At 39.6% G+C, this 24,575-nt stretch overlaps 1 protein-coding gene across 3 annotated transcripts in view; it reads right to left on the bottom strand.

Moving 5' to 3' along the window:
• The window catches only part of KCNQ1 (potassium voltage-gated channel subfamily Q member 1), a 386,754-nt gene that overhangs the window by 236,613 nt on the left and 125,566 nt on the right, over window positions 1-24,575 (bottom strand). Inside the window, exons 11-13 of one of the 3 annotated variants that reach the window (XM_044425571.1) lie at window positions 23,284-23,310; window positions 20,155-20,220; window positions 17,667-17,787 (exon numbers count right to left, since the gene is read on the bottom strand). In XM_044425571.1, the coding sequence (XP_044281506.1) occupies window positions 17,667-17,787; window positions 20,155-20,220; window positions 23,284-23,310 (214 nt within the window). The remainder of the gene's footprint in view (window positions 1-17,666; window positions 17,788-20,154; window positions 20,221-23,283; window positions 23,311-24,575) is intronic. The other 2 variants (XM_044425572.1, XM_044425573.1) reach the window with 2 other exon arrangements.

The raw sequence follows: 24,575 nt of genomic DNA, 5'->3' as shown, positions 1-24,575 counted from the left end.
CCCAAATATATTGGTCATGAATCAGCAAGGCAGCACCATGCTTGTAAATGGGGCATTTTACGCCTGGCTACAGAAGAACAAACTCTGTTGCCTGCAAGACTTTATCTGCAACTGAGAGATGAGGACATCATAGGGAAGTTGGCACAGGCAGCTTCAGACTCGCAATGTCTAGGGATGCACAAGAATGTTGTTTTCATTAAACATCTGAACTTGCCCAAGTCACAGTCTCAAATGCAACCCTTAAAAATGCAAAACCCTGGACATGTGATTACATTTACATCATTCATTCATTCATTCATTCATTAGAAAAAATCTACACTTTAAAAATGCACATTTTGAAAGAAAGAAAGAAAGAGAGAGAGAGAGAGAGAGAGAGAGAGAGAGAGAGAGAGAGAGAGAGAATAAATATGCATTTTCGTGCTTTAGACATTTGGAAAAAATATGCAGCTGGATACTTGCTTTAAACAATGTGCAGCCAAATACACACTTTCTTGTTTAAACAACAATGAAAGCTCACATTCAGGAATGGGAATGAGGCAGACCAGGCTTCAAGGCTGACCTTTGAGAACTTCAATAAGCTAGAACCTCACTGATTCTCCGATGCCTTGCAATATCTCTGGTTTTCATGAAGTCCACAAGATACCACATGGGGCTCATTTTTCAGATGAGTGGCTATGCATGGTAACCCATTCATATGTAGCAGTTCAACACACAAAACCTCCATTTTTCACTATGCTCTTTTCTTGCACTTTGTACTAGTGTGTCCCATATGTTGCACAGAAATTGCCTGATATGCTCCATTTAAGGAATTTAAAGCAAGTCATCACACAGCCACTTGATTTTGTGAATTGGTCTTAACACACTTAAATATATGTATTCATGGTAATGTTACTCTGTGTTTGTGGGTGGGCAGGCTGCTTAACATCTGTTTAGTGGGTTTAAGCAGGTCTACAGTTCTCCTTTCAGTTTCCTTTTTTTACTTTATCTGAATATATATTTTTAAAACAAGCATTTGGGTGGATGGAATTCAAACAGAAATAACATTTAAAAGTCAGCTTAAGAGCTCCATGTCAGCAATTTTACAGCAAGCAATCCTATAACGTATCAATGTAGTGTGGTGGTGAGAGGGCTGGACTGAGACTTGGGAGATCCGGGTTCTAGTCCTGACTTGGCCATGAAGCTCCCTGGGTGGTTTTGGTCTAACTTACTTGGTAAGATCGCTGCGAGGATCAAACGGAGAGGATGAAACCATGCAAGTCACCTTGCAAGAAGCAAAACAGGCAGGATATAGATGTGTAAAAGTAAATAAAAAACAAAAACATCCTTAGGAAGCAAAAAGATTGTACAATAACCAAATTTCATAAAGTTCAAGAGTTCTTAAGACTTGCAAACTGTTAGATGGCCTTCTCAATGAGAGCACACTGGTTGTAGAATGCCTTCCCAGAGAAGCTTACAAAGCACCTAATCTATATTCTTTTTGGTGCCTGGCACAGTCTTAAAAAAATCCCAGGTTTTTAAAGGATTGCTTTTGAGGGCATTTAATTCATTCTTAGGAGGTTGTTTTTACTTTTAAAGTTTTAAGATATATCTGTGCTGTTTTATGGCTCTTGGTATGTTTATTTAATATGCTGTGGTATGTTTATTTAATAATTGTGCTTTTATCATTTTATATTGTAGTTTTAACTAATTTCCTATGCATCATCCAGATAACTTGGATTACGGGATGGCACAAAATACATTAATAAATCTAGTGCAGATTTTTCTTAATTGGTTTGTTTATGGAGAGTATTGCTTACTTTTCAAAATGTATAACTCTTATTTCATTTTGCTGCATGACTTGTTCAAAGAATGTGCTATTTTTTCTAGCTTTACATTATATGAAGTGTGTGTTGGAAGACAGTAAGACAAGAGCCACCTGGATATTAGGCCAGGTGCAAAGTATGGGTGAATCTCCATTTTCAAATCTGAAAGGCCCTGGATACAAAGTTCAAAATTATTTCCTTGTGTAGCAATGTGGAAGAGCATCACGACTGATGCAATGAGCATCTTTTGGGTAAATTAACAAGAAGGAGGCCGCTTGCAGGTGAAAGCAAAGCACGAACACCCAAAGGTCAGATCTGCCAAGCACGATCCAACTTTTAATGAATTTCTACATAAAATGACTTATGTAAGTCAAATTGCGCTCTACTAGGATTTCAAGAAGCTGGGTTTTTTATTTTCCTTTTTTTATAAACAGTACTGTTTTGTTAGCTTCTAAGATAAGCCTTTAAGGGGCTAAAATGTACAAAGCTAAATTTCCTTTGCTGTTACAGCTACATTGATTTGCAGCAGCTCATTTTGTCCAACCTGCTCTGGAGGTGACTACAAAAGGATTAGGCTCTTATCTGGGGGAAGTCTTCCAAACACCTTCTTTGTCACTTGAGGTTCAGGTGGCCTCTGAAGGACTGGACCTGATTCTCTCAAAATACAGCAGTCCAAGAGGGCTACCTCAGACTCTGAATCCGAATTGGAAGAAGAGTCACAGAATTCTTAGATGAAATACTAAAGCCAGAAAGTAGATTCAGTGTAAGTTAAGTGACTAGTGAGAACCAGACCACCTCTGGTTCTACCACAGTAGAACAGGGAGGGTCAGATAGAGAGGGATGTAACTTAGTAAGTCCCATTGTTTGATATCTGACATTCCCACCATCTGGCCCACAAGCAGCTGAAACTTTCCTAAGGGTGGAACTAAGTTTGGTTGGTTGAATTTGGAATCAAATTTAAAGCCTGAGCAGCAGTCTTTCTTTAATTGGCTGCCTCATTAACTTGATGGATGCCTTTTGCTCATGATCTCTTGGTTACTCTCTTATCACAAAGCGAGGCCTAGTTGTCCCAATTTAGCATAAGACTGTACTTAGAAGTCTATGCATCAGCCTTGAAATGCTGGAAAGAAAACAGGGGAGAAACTGGGAGTAAGAGACAGGTTCATGACAACCTCAGCAGCATGGAGAGTTCTCTATCATCTCTGGCTATGGCCCAACTACGCCCCTACTTGAACAAAGATAATACGGTTTCAGTAAGCTATGTTCTAGTAACCTCCAAATTAAACTACTGAAATTATCTCCACATGAGGCTGTCTTTGAGGAGTGTTCAAAAGCTGCAGTTTGTGCAAAATGCAGCAGCCAGATTAATAACTAAGACCAGAAGGTCTAAACATATACTACTAATTCTGGCCTGCTTGCACTAGTTGCATGTGTGCTTCCAAGCTGGATTCCAGGTGCTGTTTTAACCTATAAAGCCCTATACAACTCAGAATTGCTACATTCAATGGAACACCTCTCCCAACCTGAATCTACCTGGCCTACAATCCACATCTGAGGTCTACCATGAAGGGAGACTCAAAAGGTAACAACAAGGAAGAGGCCATTCTCATTGGTGGTCCTCTGATTATGGAACGATTTCTTCGCTGAGCCTTCCTGGTCCCAACCTTGTCATTTTTCAGTGCCAGGTTAAAACGATCCTGACTCCAAGGCATTTAGCAGCATATGATTAAATGCTCTAACAAGTCTTGTTTTTACTGAAGCTGTTTTTGCTGTTTATACTGCTTACAATTTTGTATATTGGCATCTTATGCTATATTTTTACAGCATCTGTATGCCGTGTTATATTTTACTGTAACTGCATCTTGTATTTTGGGAATTGGTACAGACTGTACAAACAGCTTCAGCTATTGGATGGTACAGAAATGCAACAGAAGACATAAATGAAATAAATAAAGTGTTTATGAAATATATTTAAATGAAATAAATATTTCATATTTATATGAAATATTTAAATATTTTAAATATTTATTTAAATGAAATAAAGCCCACATTAAGTGTTAACTTTTATTAATATAGCTTTTTTTTTTTTACTGTTGTGGAAAACAATCGGTTTTCATGCTGTATGAATCCAAGCCACTCTTCATGAGGTGGCTTATTTGAGGACAAGCTGCCCTGATAACTTATGAGTTCTTCTATCTGACCCCAGGTAACTGACCCCATCATGAGTACCAGGAATCAGCTATGAAGTAGCCTGACAAGGGCTGCAACAACCCCTCCCCAAAGTGCCCAAACAGCACTCGAGGGCAACTGGCACCAGCTTATACTCCTCACTACCATGACTACAAGCTGTTTCAGGCCTGCCATGGCTTTTTCCCTGTTAATCTGACTCTTTCCCATTAGACAGCTGTACACAGTCCTTTCAGGGGCCCCAGCTGCACCTTGGATGGACTGCCCATGGTCGCCAACCCCTTTTTCAACCTCCCTACCCCCAATTTTCATGAATGTTTGCAAAACAATAATATTATTTTATAAGGACATGTACAACTTCAGGCATTCGCACTTGAGCAGGTGCACTATGGCTTGCATGGCCAATGATGAAGTCACTGTGACTTACTGCTTGCATGGGTTGGTGTGATAAGTGAACATACCCAGTGTCTCACATGATGGATGCTCCTTCCCCATGTATTCATGGGGAATATGTATATGTATACAAAGGGGGAATATGTATACAAAGATATTCATTGTATCTTTGTCTCTTATCAATTCTGTGTTCTCACACTGAGTAAAGGAAGTTTACTTTGAGTCACTGTTTTTTTGTTTGTTTTTTTTACAAAAGCAAACTAAAATGTGAAGACCTTCATTTTGCCTTTTATAGTCCAAGGGTCTCTAGAACTGACTGATGTCTTAGGGGTTAATGTGAAGTACAACAGTGTTGTCAAGCAACCACACTGCTTTTTCTAGAAAAAGCTAGTCTAGCCAGGTGCCCATCTCCTTCCTCAATACTATAGTTCAAGGTACCCTGAGGGATCGTACACAGCACAGATGCAGAAAAAGGCACAAAGATCAAAATGACAGGAACACATTTTTCAAAATGTCTTTCCTCTCCTTATTCAACTGTCGAGGAGAACAAATGCATTGTCCGATGAAGATTATAAATGAGCAAATGCCCAGCATTTAACAACAACAACAAGAAGAAAAGGCTTCTGAAAAGATAAGTCCTAGTGCTTAGCATTGTGTCCCTTGATTAAAAAAACCAGATATTTTAACATATATATTGTAACAAGAAACTGATAATAGAAAAAGCTGGATATTCTTTGTGACTATACTCTTAACATGAATTTGTAGTTCAAGGAAATTTAAGAAACTGCAACCAAATTAACATCCTTGTCATGCTAAATGGCATGTTTATATTTTAGCTATTAGAGAATGGTCTCAAAGGGGAAAACAGTACAAAGGCAGGCTCAGAGAGAGAGAGAGAGAGAGAGAGAGAGAGAGGGAGGGAGGGAGGGAGGGAGGGAGGAAGGTGATTCTTGCAATATTCTTCAAATTCCGTGTTTATTGCTTTCAGGGTCCTAACAAGCATCTCGAATAGAATCTGGAAAAACACCAGTAATTTATACAGCTGGTAAAAGATTGGTTTAATATTAAATGATCTAGTGAGAACCCTGGCAGGCATGTTTTGTACTAAACTGAAGCTTCCAAACTTGTAGTAGTCAAGACTTCTATGTTAGATTGTAGTAATCTAACATAGAAGTCACTAGGGCATGCATGGGAAAGAACAGATCTGGTTTCTCCAAAAATAAGTTGATGATGGTGAAAAGCACCCCCACTGCTGCCAATATATAGGCAAGAAGAGGAAAAGTCAGATTCAAGACTTCCCTAAAGATGTGTACCTAATGCTGTAGCTGGGGTCCAACTATACCTAGTACATCTATTCTTAGGACCAAAAGAGATATTAAATTACATCTAGAAATTATGTCCCTTTTTATTTGCAGGGCCCTTAATCTGCTTGAGAACCTTAGTTAAGAGGTGGCTTTGAAGATCTGGATTGAACTCTCTGTGCAGGGGTGCAAAACCTCTGGTCCAGGAGCAAAATTTGGTCCCTTCAGGGTCCCTTAGATGGCCAGACCACCAATTGTTTAATAGTTTCCCATTTTGTGCTGTTTTTCCCCATTCTAAAAGATTGCAATTCCTCTCCTTAGGCATAGTTACTGTCAGTAAGACTCTAAGTTAAAACATTCTGCATATTTTGTCATTTTGGCACCACCCCTTTTATCTTTTGTCTTGCACCATATTGCCTTTGGCCCTACTCGCCTCAGAAGCTGGCCTGCAAGAAGTTCCCCAAAATGGATTTCTGCCTCAGGCTGAACAAAGTTCTGCATCTCTGCCCTAGACTGAAAAAGAGAAGGAAGCAAAACTGATAGCAACATATTTAAACTAATGTCTGGTTTGTTCCTTAACTCCTTAAAATCTCTGCCTAAGAGTACCTTTATCTCTTGGATTCTGCTTCAGTTTCCACCCACACCCAATCCATAGCTGATCCCAGTTACTGATTCAGATCTTATATGGCCTCACTAGGGTCAGAGGACAGAAATGAGAGATGGAGGCGGGTGACATCCACATACTGGCGACGCTGTGGCTGAAATCTGTAGATGACCTCACCCAGCAATTTTGCTTTCCCTATGCGGCTAGTAATTATGGAAGGAGAAGGATGATGCATCTTTACCATGTGGCATCTCCCAATGGTAGTGGAGCTTTGAGGTTCGGTTGTTGACTTAACAAAGCGGCATGCTGTCTCTCCCCCCAACCCCCTTGGAATGCTCACACCTAAAGGATCTTTCTCATGTATTAATTGCATGCATAACACCCTCAAACTGCAGGCCAAGGCAGCTGAAGCTTATCAAAGCAGTAGCAGATGAGGACACCATTGTTCTAGTTCACAGTAGTATATTTCACTATTCTTTTTCTGTAAGTCACAAGATTTTCAACAGAAATCAGTCTTTCTAAGATTGTTTGATTTTCAGCTGCAAAACCCCTTACAAATTTAATTCAACTAGCTAGAGAATGCAGAGAAAGGAATACAATGAGAGTGAGAGAGCGAGGTCTGAGTTTCTAGTCTTTCTAAGCTGCATGGGCTTCTTTATGCTTTGCTGCCTATGTGTGTGCATGACAGAATTCCAAGGAATGTTTACTGCATTTGGGGAGAAGGCTTTTCAGCTGTCACAGGGACTGGTTCTACTTTCACCTTTTTGCTAACATTTCCACAATGTCCATAGCAGACTTTATCAGATGAAATTGCCAGACCATTTGCTAAGGCATGTTAAAAGCTGGTGTGTAGAACCTGTGAGTTATCCAGATAGAGAGATAACTTTGAATGTGGTTCAAAGTAGCTCAAGTAACAGATGGCATGGAAATTGGGGAGCCCTTATGCATTGTTTGGCAAGACATTCTTTCTACAAAGAAGGCATCTGATAATGTTATATTTAAAGTCAATGGGCTTTGGAACTCAGCACGGGAATATCTTTTGGCTCCTGTTCACCTCAAAGTCAATATCTTTTGTGTAGCAACCAGTGCCATCATTCCACCAATGGATCTGCTTCTGTGAGCAGATTCAAGAAGTGGCCTTCTCCTTGTTCACCATGAAAAATCAACTTTGGAAAAATTTCTGGAGCAGATTGCTTTGGGGGGTATGTAAGACTGACCCTTTCCCACTGACTGAGTACTATTCCCTTCATCCCTCCAAAACAGAAGCCCAACTGGGGGTTTGCATTTGTTGGCAAGATCATACACTTCCAGAGCCTGTCTCAGCATGTTCACAAAGGAAGAAGGCTTTTGAAATTGTGAAGTGTGTTTGTCCACAATTTTTCATTCTGGCTCAGCTTAGGGACAGGGTTTTTTTTGGGTTTGTATTATGGCTCACATGCTCTGCAGGAAGATTACATGCATATATAGATTTATTTATTTGAAAAAATATGAACTTCAGCTTCATTTAGAACATGAAGGCTTTCACAGCAGTATATGCAATCAAAACAATATTAAAATAGCAATAATGATTAACTGCTTCATTAGGATATAGTTGAGAGGCACACACATGAACGCACACATATATAGAGTATATGAATGTTTGTATAATGTGTGTACATCTGTATACAAGAGAGTATCTGTATATAATTTTAAATGTATACTGTTAGATAGTGCAGTAACTAACACAGTTCTGTACCAGGCTTATACAAGTCTCTAAGTTAGAACATAGAAGGACTGAAGTCCAGAAAAAATATTATTGCTATCACTGCTACCCACCCCAGACACAATATTTGGGGCTTACAGATAATTTTTTTCTTCGCTACATTCCTCAAGATTCATAGTGGTCATTACCTGATCGGCCTGATATAAAAATGCTGCCAAATACTGATGAAGGGAACAGAAGCAAGCCTTTCCTAGCACTGTTGCACATCTCATCCAAAATAAACAGAAGGAAATCTCCTGGTCAGCCTGATCAGCAACTAGTCACAAAATCAACATTCTTTATATTGCTTGACTTTTTGAGCTAAAAAACTTTTGTATTCAGATGTGTACTTGCTTGATACATCGTTTTAAGCCAATTTATTTCTTAAGAAGGCCATTAAACTAAACTGGACTTGTGCAGCTTTAACTCTCCTGTGTGCCTTAATAATCTACTCTTATGAATAAAGCTGTACAAGTATTTCATCATCCAGTTCCTACCCATTTATCTGTTTGATGAGGTTTACTAAAATATATGTCGGTCTGTTTTTTTACATGACATTACTGCCCCCTTGTGTTAAGATAGATTCAAGTCTGTTATTCACAAATTCAAATAGATGCTTCACTTGCGTTATTCAGGAGCACACAGTGTTTTCATGCATACTATGGATGTGTCCTAACTGGAAATAATTCAAAGTCCTGCACTAGGGCAAGCGTTATATGAGATGCAATTGTATTTTTAAAGGAACTATTCCTTGCAGGAAATACCAATGTAGTAATGATCTCTCATCAGATTCAGGAAATAGAATTTGAACAAGTAGACATTATGCAGCTTCTATAAAAACAGCCAATATAATTCTGATCCACCTTTTTAAAGCTTTGCCCACACACAAACATGGTATAGCAAGGTTCTCTATGAGCAGACACCACTTCTTCCTTTACATTGGTAAAAATATGGCTCTCTCTCTCTGTGGCCTTCGCAAAAGCTCTGGTCCAGACCTTTGCCATCTAGCCCCCAGACTATTGCTGATTTCTCCTTTCTGGTCTCCCATACTCACTACTGGGCCCTCTCACACCCAGCATTCTCCTCCAAAATCATTCACCTGTTAGCCTGGTCATACAGTGCCCTTTCTTACATCCCTGTAACTATATAGGATATATATCTGCTCCCTGATACAGCTTGTTCCTATCTTTAAAGTCCTCTGTGGTTTTGCTCTTCCCTTCCATTCCAATGCATTCAGTCACCGGAAGGTCCCCTCTTCTCTTTGGAGGCCATCTTCCTTTGCTGCCTTTTCTGCTTCAACATGCCTCTCAGAACCCCCTTGTGATGTCACTCCCTTGCTTCCTTCAAATCTCTCCTGAAAACCATTTTTTATGAACCATGGATTCCTAATTCCTATGTCCCACTGTTAAAAAAGCCTGCAATTCAGCCTAGGTATGTGTGGTTACTTGTTACCCCGTTTCTCTTACTTCTCCTATTATTGTTTTCCTTGCATCAAAATTTAGATTGTAAATTTGTTGCAGCAAGCTCTTGTCCTCTCAAACACTAAACAATGTGCAAACTGATAGCACTTAAGAAGTATCTTTCCTACTCTAAATGTGTGCTTTTATATGCAACAGATAAGAACGTAGGCCATAAATTTTTAAGAAACATAATGAATGATATACATTCTAGTCAAAAACTGTTTCTGCTTGTGCATACTTAAGATCATTCTTGTAAATCAGCAGGAGATGAGTCACATCCAGAAAGATCAGATTACAAATGGATTATTTTTCCTGCAATTATCTGTATATTTTGTTTGGGAGTGAAATAGAATGCTGGCTCCTGACCATTCACCTTCTCCTGCGGCAATATTAAAGCAACGGATGCTACCCAGTTAAATTACGAGTTTCAAGTCCACATTTGTCAGGCCCTCACTGCTGATCCTCTGGCTTGCCATGCAGTGCCATAAAACAAGGCCCCCCAGCTAGATGCCAAGACAATGGGATAGGTTTCTGCTCTTATTGTGATAGCTATTCTCATTCACAGCAACATGATGGGCTTTGCTTGTTTTCTGTGACAGTCACTGTAAACAAATCTAATTGGCTACATGGAATTGTGACATCACCACATTCACAACGTGCTTCATGATGAGCTTCTCCTTCATATAGTGGAAAAAACCTTCAAGAACAAAATTCTTGCTTCCAGACAATGTACAGAAGCCATAGGAACCTTCCTTCCATTGAGCTAACTTACCAACCTACTCTGTCCCAAATCTGTAGCTCTTAATGGCTGCATACAACCAAGGCCTAAACAAGGATAACTCTGTTCTGTTCCTATCTGTAGGTTCTAGCAGTGAAAAGGCTTTGGGGCAGCTCTCTCCTAGGTAAGAAGTTGCAGGTTCCCCAAGACTGTCTCTTAGCTTCCCAACTTTCAGATGGTCACTCTGTCTTCCTTCCACATTAGCCAGTGGTTCAGGCAGAGGCAAGGGTATGCAGACAGACAGAGGGACTTGCAGGAATGTGGAGCATTACTGTTGAAGACTCATGGTCTTTAATTTCAACACAGGACACAAACCTCCACCTGCATCAATATGAACTCTAACCCACTGATCAGTGTTACAGATATGCTAGGGATAGTCTGCATACACTTTTTCCCCAAAAGCAGTCCTCAGTTCAACTACTATTCTAAAAATAATCACAAAACTCCTGCTGCACACGTGAGTCTCTCCCTTGCACTCGTCTGGAAAAAAGCCTACATTTTTTCCCAGTATACAGTTTTATAGCACAAGTTCTTTCCAGCTGCAGTGTGTGGAGTTGCAAAATGATCTGAAAGGCCAGTACATAGTATTTTTTAAAGTTTGTTTCAAAATTAAACCAATTTATTTGATGTTATCAGGACCTAGCGTTAGAATATGAGTGAGAAAATGTCTAGTGAACACCACACACACAAGTACTGCTGAAGAGAACTGGGAAAAGTCCTGATAAGTTTCCTAGGGGTTTTTTTTAATGGAAGAGTTAATAAAGAGCCATTTCTGTTATGGCAAAGGTTGTAGATAAAATGCATTCCAATAATATTATTTAAATGCATGCCTAAAATTTGATATGGGCAGGATTGGTTTAGAATTCTGAAATGGAAAGCAGATGGTTCCAGAATAACAGCTAGAATCACTAAAGCTTTATTACCACTCAGTAGCCGTTCCTCATTTATTACAATTGAGGCCAGCTACTTAGGGCCAAGAGTACAACTGCTCCTTGCCATGATTTGCTTTAAATTCAGTGAGGGGTTCTGGGTTAGAAACTGGATGCAGAAAGAGGCTTTGTAAGCTTATCACCTGGCCTGCGTAAGAACTCTTGGCCATATAGCATGTTCATGAAATGTAGCAATACCCTACAAATTACTCATGAGTTTCCCCATAACTCTTGCATTTTATATGGAGAACTGTAACGAATACCTTAATATCATATAAATCATGCACCACCTAAGAAGAAAACAAATCTAGATTAGCATCACATTCCAGTTTAGGAATATGAGAGTTCGAGTGCACACATGAAAGTCACTACTTCCAAGGATTTCAGCTTTATTTCAAAGAAAGGACCATGAGTGGGGGTGGGGGGCATGGACTAAGCAATGAAATGAAAAGGAAATCCTATTTGTGGTGGAGATCTGCATGCAGAGCTAAGCACAAATATATTTCTGAAGTAAGTGTAAAATGTGAAGAGAGAATTAGATCAGTTCACATAATTATTGCTGTTCTGTTTTTAATGTTCTTTTGCTTTTAATATTATGAAATATTCTTTATATCTTTTTGTTCTGTTTCTTGTGGAGATGTGGAGAAGTATATAAGTGTTACAAACAAACAAACAAACATCAAGAGTATTCTGTGAAAGGTGCACAAGACATTTTGACCCCAACTGAAAAATCCATTAGGAATTTATGACCACAACTAAGCCATTTAAATGAATGGGTAACTTTTAGCAATGAAAATTATGTCAGTCATGGAGAGCCTGACCCAGATAAGGAGGCAAAGGGTTAAAGTTCATCTTCCTCAAATACTAGGTGCTGCTCTGGATCAGGGCCTCCGTGCTTATTTTGAATTACAGAAGAAATAGCTACTCACTATGTCTGTGAAGTAATGTGTAGCTTGGCCATAAAAAGCAGAGAGTTTAGAGGCTGATCCCAAATATTAAAAAAACTGTACATGCTTAAGCTAGGGTCACAATATCTGTTTATTTTGGGTATCTTGTCTGATAGAAGAAGAAAAAACAGGATAAGAAATGTTGCTACAGTATCACTTCCAGATGGTCAAATACAAATTTAGAAGGAAAAGGAAAATAAAAGCAGGTTCAGGAGGGGAGCTACATGGGGCAGAGAAGTAGGGAAAGTGAGTACATAACTCCTTTAACCCCACCTGCTCCTTTTCCACTCCCAATTCTTTTCTCCAAACTGCTTTTCCTATTAAAACAAATCATCAGGCCATGATAGGTAACTTATTATGATCACAACAAACTATCTCTTGGAATAGTGGCTGCCAGCAGTACTATACGTGCACAGCATTTGATTTAATGCCATGCTTACAATCATATTGCTATAGCCAGTCAAATTACTGACTAAAGAAATGTGATAATAATTAAATAAATTCAAAAGTAAACATGGAATGCTGCTGTCTCTCTCATCTCTCCTCTCAAGCCCAATGTATGCACTTACTACTGTGTACAGCGTCCAAAATAAACACTATAGGTCAGTACGGAGGCAGCTGCGCATTGTCCTTGCATTAAATGAGCCCTGTGCTTCTGAATAAGTCAGCAGCTGGAGCCTACTTTAATTGCTTCACATGAGTCAAGATGTATACCAACTCTAGGAAAACAAGGAGTCTAAATACTAATCTACAGCACTAAAGAGGCACCTATCTTTGCCACTTAAATGAAGCAGATAATCAAGATATAAATGCACATGTTTACCCAAAGGTACGTTTTTACTGTTATATATTATCACAAAAGTTAAAAGAAAAAAAAATTCTGTTAGCTCATAAATGTGTTGCTATGTCAGTAATCATTGCTCTGTACTGTATAAAGCAGGATTTACAACAGTATCGATTTCAATTACTTGAATAAATAACTAATAGCATGGAAGCTAATCTTGAAGGTTCTACCTTCATTCTCTAAGTAGATTATTGTACAGATTCCTATGTTTGGCTCCCATCCCTAGGTTGCTTTGCTGATTCAGTCTCTTTTAACCTATCCAAGGGATGGAAAGCCAGTAAACAACCCAACTTGCAATATGCATACACACAACAGCTGTTCTGTTGTGTGTGTTGAGGAATGTGTAAAAAAAGTCATTAACTGCACTGCTGAATATAGTCTAAAAGATGTACAGAAGGCAATAATAAGGATTTTATTACTCCAATTTATATGGCTAATATTCATAAATGACCAATTCTTATTTTTCCTCCTCCTAGTAGAAAAAAGGCTGTAATTATTTAAAAGGCATAAAAGATCCCATGTGACAAAAATCTAATTATTTGAAACAGAAGGAGACAGACTCAACCTTGCCCTTCAGGAACACTAACACGCAGGACAATGTTTTGTGCTGCTTGCTCCTGCCTGATCTTTGGTGTATGCTTGCTTTGATTGCTCCTGTTCAAATCCCCTCCGCAATTAATGATAAAGTTGTCTGTAGGCACATTTTAACTGTTGTTAGCTCAATGCAAACACAGTTGTGGTGACAGCAGGCAAGTCATTATATCTGACCACTTGAAAGTGAATAAGCTGTATTTGCTCAGACTTTACAAGGACCTTTGGAAATAAGAGAGGAAGATAAAAGCAGGAATCATTTACAATCTAAGCCATCCAGTCAATGCAAATAAGGATTCCACTGCACAGATAAGTACAAATGTTTGTCTGGATACCATATGCATTTAAACTAAGGAGATGTCTCCAGATCATGGAGATGAAAGAAACTGAATAATCTAATTCTTATGAATATATAAAGGCACCACCATGACATATTCAGGAAATCAAACTTTCTCTGTTGATCTCAGAAAATTAATAGTTCTGTGATTTACAAACAGCTGACATGTCTAAAAATGGCAGGTATAATTGCTTATCTAAATTACTAGGTAAGTCCTGCTTGTGTCTTCTTCTCTGTAACACAAAACACTTCAATTTTTGGTAAATTGTAGTAAGTGATTGTTAAGGAATTAATAATTTCCTAATATAATGTGTCATCCCCAGCAGAGTGGTTTACATGGACAGCAAACGTATGAGCACCTACACTAAACCAAACTGGTATAACTCTCATGATCCCATCACATTCATAGTTATTACCACTGCGGGCAAGCAAAAATAGCTTATCAGGTAAGAGGAGTTAACTACACCAGTGGAAAAATGTAGCAGCGCTAATCTAAGAAAGTTTTACCTTTTACAGATCTGTTGGCCTCACCTCATTTCCTTCCAAACAGAACACCCAGGCTTCCCCAGCCTGGTGCCATCCAGATGTTTTTGATGACATCCTCCAGCACTTCTGAGTATTGGTCATGTTGTTTGGGATGATGGGGTTGAAGTTCCATACATCTGGAGGGTACCATTCTGGATGTTGGGAAAGGCTGGTCTAGAATGGACTGTTCTAGTAAAGTAACAGATGGGGGATACCACTGTTGAATGCCCCCCATGTTGAAAAAACAAGTGCTCATTCCAATCAAGAGATTAGCACATCTTGTTGCAGGGAGGGTATTTCATCCCTTTGCTTGATCCACTGTTTCTTGTTCTATTCTTTACGGGGATTTTTTTTAATCTCATGGAAGCATTCAAAAATATGATACCCCCACATGTAGTCGAAATGCCCCACACTCCATTCCACCAACTCATTAACAGACAGGACCAAAGGGGAAGATAAGACTGGGAGATTGGAGTAAATGGCAACGTGGTGTTAACAGATATGATACGCTCTGTCCCTTCTCTTTCCTGAAGTTACTGGGTCTGCCTGTTGGAGCTGTGGTGAAGTGTCCCAGAAGCCCTGGTGAAGTTGCTCATCTCCTTCCCCCAATCCTCACTTAACTAAATAAAATAAACACACTTACTTGGAGACTGCATTTCTCTCAGGAACATTATGAAAGAAATGTTAAAGCAAACTCATTTTTTAAATTCCTTTTTATGGTTTTCCCATGTGCTGAATGCTTTAGCTACAACTGAAGCAACTGATACTCCCAGGTCTCTTATTAAAGGGTCATGAAAAATACTAAATCTCTTCCCTCCTCTTACCTTGATCATGCTAGATAAGGAAATGGGGGAATAGGAAAGACTGTCCTATGCTCCTTGGGGCATAGGAGTCATCAGGTCAGATCTGGGAAGTGGGAGGTTGTTTGCAGATGGCTGGCTCTCAGCACTAATGATCAAAGAAGGCACTGTGCAGCAATTCTGTGTTTTTCTTCTGTTTTTCCACAGTAGGGAAAGAGACAAGTGGAAGACATCCCCTGGATTCTGTGACTGCGGACAATACACCCCCAAAGCCAGGTTATTCAGAATGTTTTCATCACCGCAAGTACGCTGCAGCATAAACACATTGCTGATACTGCCTGGAGGCCCAGCCTGCCATTCTCCATCAGCAGCAAAACCATACAGCTCACTAAGCTAGCTTCTTTTCACTTCCAAGACAACTGCATACATCACGAAAATACAGCCAGAAGGCAGCACAGGTATGTCACCATAAACAAAGACCGCTATGCTCCTGAGCCTCCCATGTGGTTGGAGCCACATTTGGACATCATATCATACCAGCACAGGTTGTGGCACGGACCCAGCCATGGGCCTCTAACACTGCTGCAGCAGTACACTGGATTCAGTAACATGTCTACCTGGTCTCACTTTTCTAAATCTCACCAGGCATGCATGTATGCTTCATAAATGTTGCCATTATTAAACTAGGGAGACCCAGGAGACATCCTTAACAAAGTGCCATTTTCACAAGGCTGCTACTGGCTTGCTGCTCCATGTCCCCTGGATACTCCTGACGTACTCGTGATGAAACAGAGCAGCACTGGTTGCAAAAGTTTCTCCATCCTTCCAAACTAAGTGGAAACAGATATTTTAAAATGCATTCCTTAATCTAACTTTTGCCAGGCAAATTTCCTTATAGTACAGTAGGTAACCAATATTTTTGCCAGTTGATTTATATAGCCTGTCAAAGAGAAGTAATGTTATGCTCTCAGGTGAAATCTGTTTGCAAATACTTTTTGCCAAGCACATGACTCTAATTCACACAGCGGCTCTTACTCACGCCTTTGCGGTTATGGAATCGGTTTCTTTCATACACGCTCATTTTCATGGCCCCTGGGGCATATTAATTTATATTCAGTACTGCAGTCCAAGATTCAACAGCACATTATTCTTACCAATTCCAAAGCCCTTCAATTCTCTGACGAAGAGTTACACTGTTCTGCAGCTGGACTATAAAATATTCTTCATGCTGATATGTCTCGCAGAGCATGGATCACTTTTACAGCCCAAACTGAAGCTGCATTTGATCCTACGTTTACATGCTAATTGTTTTACATGGATCTGCTTGGTATTTGTAGTGCATACCATGAAGTGCTTTGGAATACTTGCATGAAAGGTTTTCTGCTAATGAAACCCACTAGATTTGAAATACTACTGGTTGCCAGAATTCTAGCAAGACAGGATATGAAAGAAAGAGGGAAAGAAGCGGGGGGGAGAGAGAGAGAGAGAGAGAAGGGCGGATGGGCAGGCAGGCATTTGAAGTCAGAATTACAAAAGCATAAAAAACATTTGCTTATGAATTCCCTCAGGAAATTAATCCTCACCATTAATTATGACAACTTAAGACTTCCTTCATGCAAGGTTTTGTAACCAGTAACCCCTGCTTTTTAATAAACTGCTTACTGTTCAACCTGTACTAAGTCTCCACATCTTTCTCAGATAGATAGCTAAGACAGATAGATAATTGGTTCTACATATTTCCAATGCCTATCAATAGAGTTCGGTAAGGACGTAAGGACATAAAAATAGTAATGTATACTAAACAACAGTAAGTTTAATGGAAATTTGAGCAAGGCCTTCACTTGTTCACACCTAAACATATTAGAGTAAGTACATGGGCCCCCTGCACATGTGACTGCATGATCAGCCACAACGCCCAATAATCTCTATACAGCAGATTAAAACTGTACTACTGCAGGCAATGACTGTCAACATTGCGGCACAGAGATTCTCTATGCCAGATTAGTGCTGCTTAAAAAAAAAACAGTCTCATGCTCTCCTGCTTAACTAAGTTACCCAAGGGCAGCATCAGCAAAGAAGGCAAAACATGATGAATTACTCAATGGAAAAACAGCTCCAACTGAACACTGTATTTCTTGCTATTTACAAATTAACTAAATATGAAATTTTGCAGAAAATGTGGACTGCCTGTCCAGCAGGTATACTTCTAGATATTACTTAAAATTAAAATTTATTCCACAGGAAAAATAGCCATTAATGTAATGCTGGATTACTTTTTAAAGGACCTCAAGACACTATATATAAACGTCTATAACATTATACAAGTAACAAAAGTAGTTGTATAATTATATGTTAGCTTCTTCTACCATGCACTGAATGAATTTGTCTCAAGTTAATGATCGCATAATTCACTCATCTGCGACTTACTGTGAGATGTGAGTTATTGGGGTCAGCAATGTCTCACCCTCCAGGTCAAGTTCATCTGCAAAGCTGTTGGTCCGAATGAATGGTGCTGTGTTCACATCTAAAAATGGTGAGTTTCTTTTCACTGTGAAAAGAAACAGGCAGGTAATGGTTAACATTGCTGCATTGCCTATATTTTAAGGACAGAAAAGTTTCAAAGTATTCTAAATATCAGAATATGTAATTTAGTTGAAATAATGAAAATAAAATAAAAGGCAGACTAAAGTATGTTTAATAATAACACGAATGAAGTAAAGGGGACTATGGTGCATATAAAGAAAAGGAGAGCTTGCTCTTTAATTTTTGTTCCCTTTGCAATTCTGAAATACATGAAATGCCCAATCTTTGTAAACTACAGAAAAATAGGGCAGTATCCAATCAGTACCCTTAACAAATGGGAATTCACTCTAGTGCAACAAGAAGCTATCTGTCCCAAGAACAGGTGAGAGGAATTTGCAGAAAGACCTGTTCCAACTGGGAAACAAGCATTTCTATTAGTTTCCAAGATTCCTTTGTGAGCTACTGCTTTCTGTTGCACAAGCAGCAGGCACCATGTGTACAACAGATCACACAGGAGCACAGCAGCAGTACTGGATTATTGGAATGAGTTCCCTCCTCTATGATAGATTCAGATGCAAGTGCACTCAAATGTTAACAAGGCAAGAATAATTTCATCCCCCTATAAAAGTGCTACCATGATGAATACTTGATATGCCTTAGTGGCCAGGTTCATGCATCGTAAGAAACCATGGTGATTTCTTAACATTGTTGGTCTGTCATGTCACCAGAACCCAGTTGCTGGGTTTCAGCATGCTACATTTGGTTCCCCAAAACCGCAGAGAGATACAACTGTTTGGTGTAAGGTTTCCATGCTTCACTGCAGCTTCTGGTGACCTGGAAACCTGGTTTTTATTGTTGGTGTTGAAAAAGCACCATAGAGTCCCATGGAGAGAGTGCCAATAGAAGGGGCTGCTCCAGACATCCAATCTCTGCTACCCATAGCTCCCTAATAGCACAAGCATCATGATTCACATTATTCCCATTGGCTGGGTGATGTACCCATCACCCTCTTCACTCTCTGAAAGAGGGAGAAATCAGGTGTATGAATGGAGGGAAGGGGAAGAATCATAGCACAAGTGTTTTAATTTAATTAAAAACCCTTTGAGTGATGGTGCTTCCAGGGAAGCATTACAGAGAGAGAGGTATACTCAGGAAGGGAGGGAGAACCCACCTCAAAACCTCAGTGGACCACTTGTGAAGTGGAGGCTGAGGACAATGGGGAACAATGCAGTACAGCAGGGGATTTTGCTTGTGGGTGCTGCTGGGATGTAGCATAAGAGCAGGACAGAGGAGGGAGCATAGAAACAGTGTTTTTCTGGAAACCATGCGACTGTTTGACCAGTAAGACCATGAGCCATGCAAGCCATTCAGGGGTGCCTGCCATAACCTGTGAACACAGCTAGTGCGTTCAGGTGAGAATTTTCACCCAGTTGTTTTTGGCACACATTCCAAGATCAAGCAGATTTGGACTCAACAGATGAGGAGGGGCTCTGGGAACCAGAATTCTCAGCCATTGCGATAGAAGAAGTGACTTGTCTCAAGGGTACCCTCTCAAAATATTTGGGTGGATATTTAGAATAGCCAGGATGTACAACTGCAGGGATGGGGCATGGGAAAAGAACTCCTGGAGCCAGCTGAGCCCATTACAACTCCTGACCCATTATGCAATGTCAGGAGAGATGGACCAATGAACTGGAGAGATGATGGACAAAGAAGAAATTTTGGGGTCCAGGGATACTCAAAAGGAGAATGCTTGGAAGTAACTGGTAGATTGGGTTCAATGAACAGTTCTGTGCATGCTCAGAGATTCTTTGTTGGTTGTGCTTTGTTGGTTGTTGGAAGTGCACTGGAGAATAAAGAACTTCTGTCAAAGAAGAGTCTGTTGTTTTGGAAGTGTGAAAACCTAATTCATGACAAAAAGTTTTTAGAAACAGACCTAATTACCAACTACCATCACTGGCTATCTCACCCAATTTTTTCATTATAATTGTCTCCTTCAGTTGCTTGTTGTTCGTTTAATTTCATTTCTGCACTGCCCCAAAATCAAAACTCTCTGAGCAGCTAACAACAATATGAGCAACTAAGCAAGTTCAAGCATTTCTCCCATGAACCAGAAATGGGACAACTAAGCTGCCTCCCAAATTGCAGCTCCAGCCTTGCTTAGTAGTTCTCTGAAGGCAGAGAACAGGTAGAAAAAGCCACCCTGTACTCCTAGTAATTCTATTATTCATTTTAGATTAATGGTAGATAACCATTTCCTCCAAGATTTGATAAAGCTGTATATTTGTAAGATAAAACAGAAGCAACCCCCTAGTCTTCTCATAAGCCACAGCAAAATGGGTGAAGTCCTATCACTGGAGGAGAAACAGCCCAAAGAGAACGCAAGCTTTACCTGGAGAAGGGGGAGAACTGGGAGATGGCTGCTCTGTAGAAAAGGATGACCAGGAATGCTGTCGGACTGAATGAACAAGTCAAACAGGAAAAAGGAAAAACAAAACAAAAAGATAAGACAGTGCACAGGAGACAGAAATAGAAAGGGAAAGTTAGATAGAGAGACAGTTATACAATCCAAGTCATAATTGTATTAGATAGTCACTAAAAATAGGAAAATACGTTTTAAAATTATTACTTCAATGAAAACAATGCCACTATAATTGCTCCTCTGATTTTCTTCAACATTACTCAAAAACCAACTATTATCAACAAAGGCTTCTTGAAGACATTAACAGTTAGTTCCTGCAGAACAGGCAATATTGTTATGGTTACCTAGTTCTCTCTCCTTTTCTTTTAGCCTTCCCAAATTATGGAAAAAGGAAAAACCCTCTAGAGTGAATCCAACATTGTCCAAGTAGACATCCACTCATGCAGAGAAGATCGCAGCAGATGTCTGGCTGGCTGCAGGGAGGAAGGGAAGTCTGTTCCACCAGCACATTTTATTCTGCTTATAGACCAGCAGCATTGGGTACACTGCACTACTTCAAGGTATGTTTAAAAGAACAGTCTTCTGCATATAAACAATGGGTTAGCTTTCACACCATGGCAACCCACCATAGGTGACAAGCTATGGAAGTCTGCTCGTGTGCCATATGGACCTAGACCTTTCCCCCTCCCTGGGGTGACTTCTTTGAGGCTAACAACCCACCCTGACAACCCATGGTTTGTTTTAGAGTTTACTGTACCCCCAGTGGGCTGTTGCATCATCTGAACATGGCTGAGCAATGCCATTCTGGGTACTTGGAGGTTGCTAGCAAGCTTCTTGGCAAGAATGATAAACACTCCTTGTAACACTTGCCAAGCTTATCTAGGCCGGGCAACACTTTGGGGCAGCTGTCACTGGTTTAGTGCTTCTGGCCACAAACCTTCCTCCTTTTTCTCCCCAGGGATTGCTTTTGACAACTAGTGACAGGCCCTTCAATGGGTACGCTGGAGGGGCTGTCACTGGTTCATCTCCTGCTTAAAAAATTAGCACAAACATGCACAATTTTTATACATGTTAAATTATTATTATGTTAGTTGGACTTGAGCAAGAACACAGTTTCACACTTTCACAGCTCTGAAAAGGGCAGCCTCATTTGTGAAATATGATCTGCTGTTAAAATATAGCAAGCAGATTGACCCACAGAAAATAAAAATAAAAAACTTTGACAGGTAACTGTCAAAAATCTATGTTCCTGTGAATACAGTGGCTTGCACTTTTCCACTTTCCTAGGGACTTAGTAAAGGCTGGGAAAGCGTGAGGAACCTGAGAAGAGCTGGGTTAAAACAAGTAAAGGATCTTGTGGCAAATGGGATATTTAGCAGTCACCCCCCTTTGCAGGCAGTGGTCACTTGCAGCTTTGCTTTCTCTTGACAGCTCAGCTTTTGACAGTTGACAAGAGAAAGCAAAGTCAAAGCTAAAGTTCCATGTCCATGGAGGATTCCTGCTGCACTTTCACAGCAGATGCCTCCCAGATGACGCTGCCCATTCTGGGCCCTCTAAAGATCACAAATGCTAAACTTCGACTAAAAATGTGTTTTAAAAATATGAAAAAATGCTCACATTTCTTTCCCTAAAAGAGGGGAGGTGACTACCAACTGGGCACTCTGTACCAACTGGGCACTCTGAAGGGGTTGTCACTAGCTTTGCAACAAAGAGAACACAAAACCAAATTCCAAAAAGAGGGTTAAAGGGACCAAAAAAGGGGGAAAAACACACACACACAGTAAGAACAAAAGGACTAGCAGTGGTGGCAATGAGCATACAAGATGGGTCCTACTGTCGCATCCTGTGGAATTCCTCCAGGAGAACCAAGGAGGGAGGAGGGACAGAGAATCCACAGTGACTCTGAACATCTGTCTAGTGTGCCACGGGGCACCCAGGGAACAACCAATCCCCCACAATTCGTTATTACCATGGGGGTTACCATGATGCGTGGACTTGCCCATTGGGTAAGAATTCCTCTCTTGTCAGAACTCAAATTTCACCACAAGTTCAGATGGGCCAATTAAGCCATCCAGGATTGCGGTCTCAGCCATGAAAAGATATCTGAACGCCTAACACTTTTCTATGAAGGGTTTTTTATTCAATAGGCTTTTAAAAGTCTGCAGCTGTTTATGAGTTCTTATTTTATGGTTGAACTGTATATTACCTTTGGACTAAGGTAAAAAGGCAGCCCAGCCATCTTAAACAACCTATTTACTTCTGTGGGAAAGGGGGTTTCTAAACAATTTTACCTAAACAGAGCCAGAGGCCATCTTTAGAAAAATAAATATTCCAAAAGTGAACCCCTCTGTGTTTGATTCTGTTTATGTAAGCTATTTCTAGCTCCAGTAAATGACAGTGAGAATATACATGCTAAGGATACTATCCACTGAATGTTATCTATTTTTAGGTTCCGCTGATTTCACTGGAAAATAATACACATTTTTAATTTTTTTCCATTGAAAAGTGAGTCACAGTTGCTTAACTCTGGCAATTCATTTCCTTTTCATAATGAAGATCTGAGACCCAAAATTTTGAGACCAAAATTATGGCAATGAGGAATGTAATAAATATATTAATAATAAGAGACTTGAGCTGCAATCCTGCGTGCATTTATCTAGGAGTCATTGCTATTGAACACAGTGGGACTGACTTCCTTGTAAACATGTATAGACTCGCACAATATCTAAAACCATGAAACTCAAGCCATTATCATATTTTATTAGTAAAGGTGCTAATACTGTAAGTGAACAAGAAAAAATGGCACTGAGGAAGGACTGAACTGACTCATTTGCTGTAATGGGAGCGAATGCTTGGTGTGCATCATATTAATTAAATAAATCATTTATAGGAAGATTGCTCATGTTTCTTTCTTAGTAACTAAACCACAGGCATGGTGAGATATGAAAAAATGTATATTTCAATTCGCCTCTCTTTCTTTGCACTACACAAAAGTAAGTTATAGATAATAGCCAGTAGGAACTTATGAAAAACACTGCAAGCAATGTTAAGCTTTTAAAGTCTGGCATGCTGTAGGTAAATGTATCTTCCTTAACTTACCAAGAAATTTGAACATTCCTGATTGTCCTGTATATTTGTAAGAGTTTCGAGAGAACAGAATACAGGGAGTTGGGAAGAAAAGAGAAGAAATGTCAGAAGGAAAAGGAAACCTTTGTTTCCAAAGTGAAGTTAGTACCTGCTTATAGATTATACACCATTGTCCAACAGTGAAAGTCACAGTTAAAGGTTAATGTTAGTCATGCACCGAAAGCAGTGAAAGAGAGCTTTAACAGCTTTTGTACTACATAACGCAGAAACTAAGAACTTTATGTGAACTTTCTACCTGATGTGCATTCAGATGTGGGATTCTCCATTGATATTTGCTTTCTACACATTCCAATACATGTGTTGCAATTGCAATTTATTTGTAAGAGTAGTTGACCATCTGACCCTCAAAGAAAGGGTCTGGACTTTAAAATTATCCAAATATGAGTAGCAGTTGTCTAAGAGAACAGAGTGGCACTTCACTTGTGTGCTGGTGGTCTGTGCAAATGTTCTTTAGGAAATTTTTGTTTAAAAAAATAGGATGTTTCAGAGAGCATAACAAGAAAAATTAGAGTATCATTCTATAAATGGAGGCTATCATTAAGGAGTCATGAAGTGAAGAAAGCAACAAACACCTCAGAAGACAAGGATCTGGATCCTAAAAATATATTGCCATACACTCAATTATGAGACAATGGTAGAGGCAGAAATATGACCAAATGGAGATACATTGCAGACTTTTTATCTAAATGTTTTAGTTACTACCTTCCTGGAACCATCATAATTTCAAATGACTACAGGAAGCCAGGAAACAGTTTTAAGAATATGGAGGATGGAAAATTCTAAACAAAGTGTCAGTTTCAATAAGGCTTTTAAAAGAAAATGAAAAAAAGAAAAATCAAAAGGCTACACAGAAATCATGTGCTATATCCCAGATTAAGGCCAGCATGTATTAGTGCTACAGATCCAGAGTTGTTCTCTCTAAAATTTTCAGATTTAATGGTTTTCTATTGGGATTATTTTAAAGACGGACTGTGGTTATCGGAATTGAAAAATTTTGAGACAGGCTATTCAAGCATGCGTGCACGCACATACATGTATAGCAGTGACCTGTAACAATGATGTTGAAACTGATGGGCAGCATAACAGAATAGCCACTTCCAAACTATCTTGCACCTGCCACTAAAGGTGCTGTTACATAATAAGTTCATCATTCTGTAGGCTACTGCAGCTACAGGTGTCTTTAGGGTTCAGAGGGCTATATAAATAGCACTTCCTAACTTTAATGCATGCAAGTTCCAACCAAA

The sequence above is a fragment of the Varanus komodoensis genome, unplaced genomic scaffold (genome assembly GCF_004798865.1).
Source record: "Varanus komodoensis strain SLA01 unplaced genomic scaffold, ASM479886v1 scaffold16, whole genome shotgun sequence".
NCBI classification, from domain to species: domain Eukaryota; kingdom Metazoa; phylum Chordata; class Lepidosauria; order Squamata; family Varanidae; genus Varanus; species Varanus komodoensis.
Note: the sequence above shows the minus strand (reverse complement) of the source record. Positions and strands in the feature narration are given on the sequence as shown.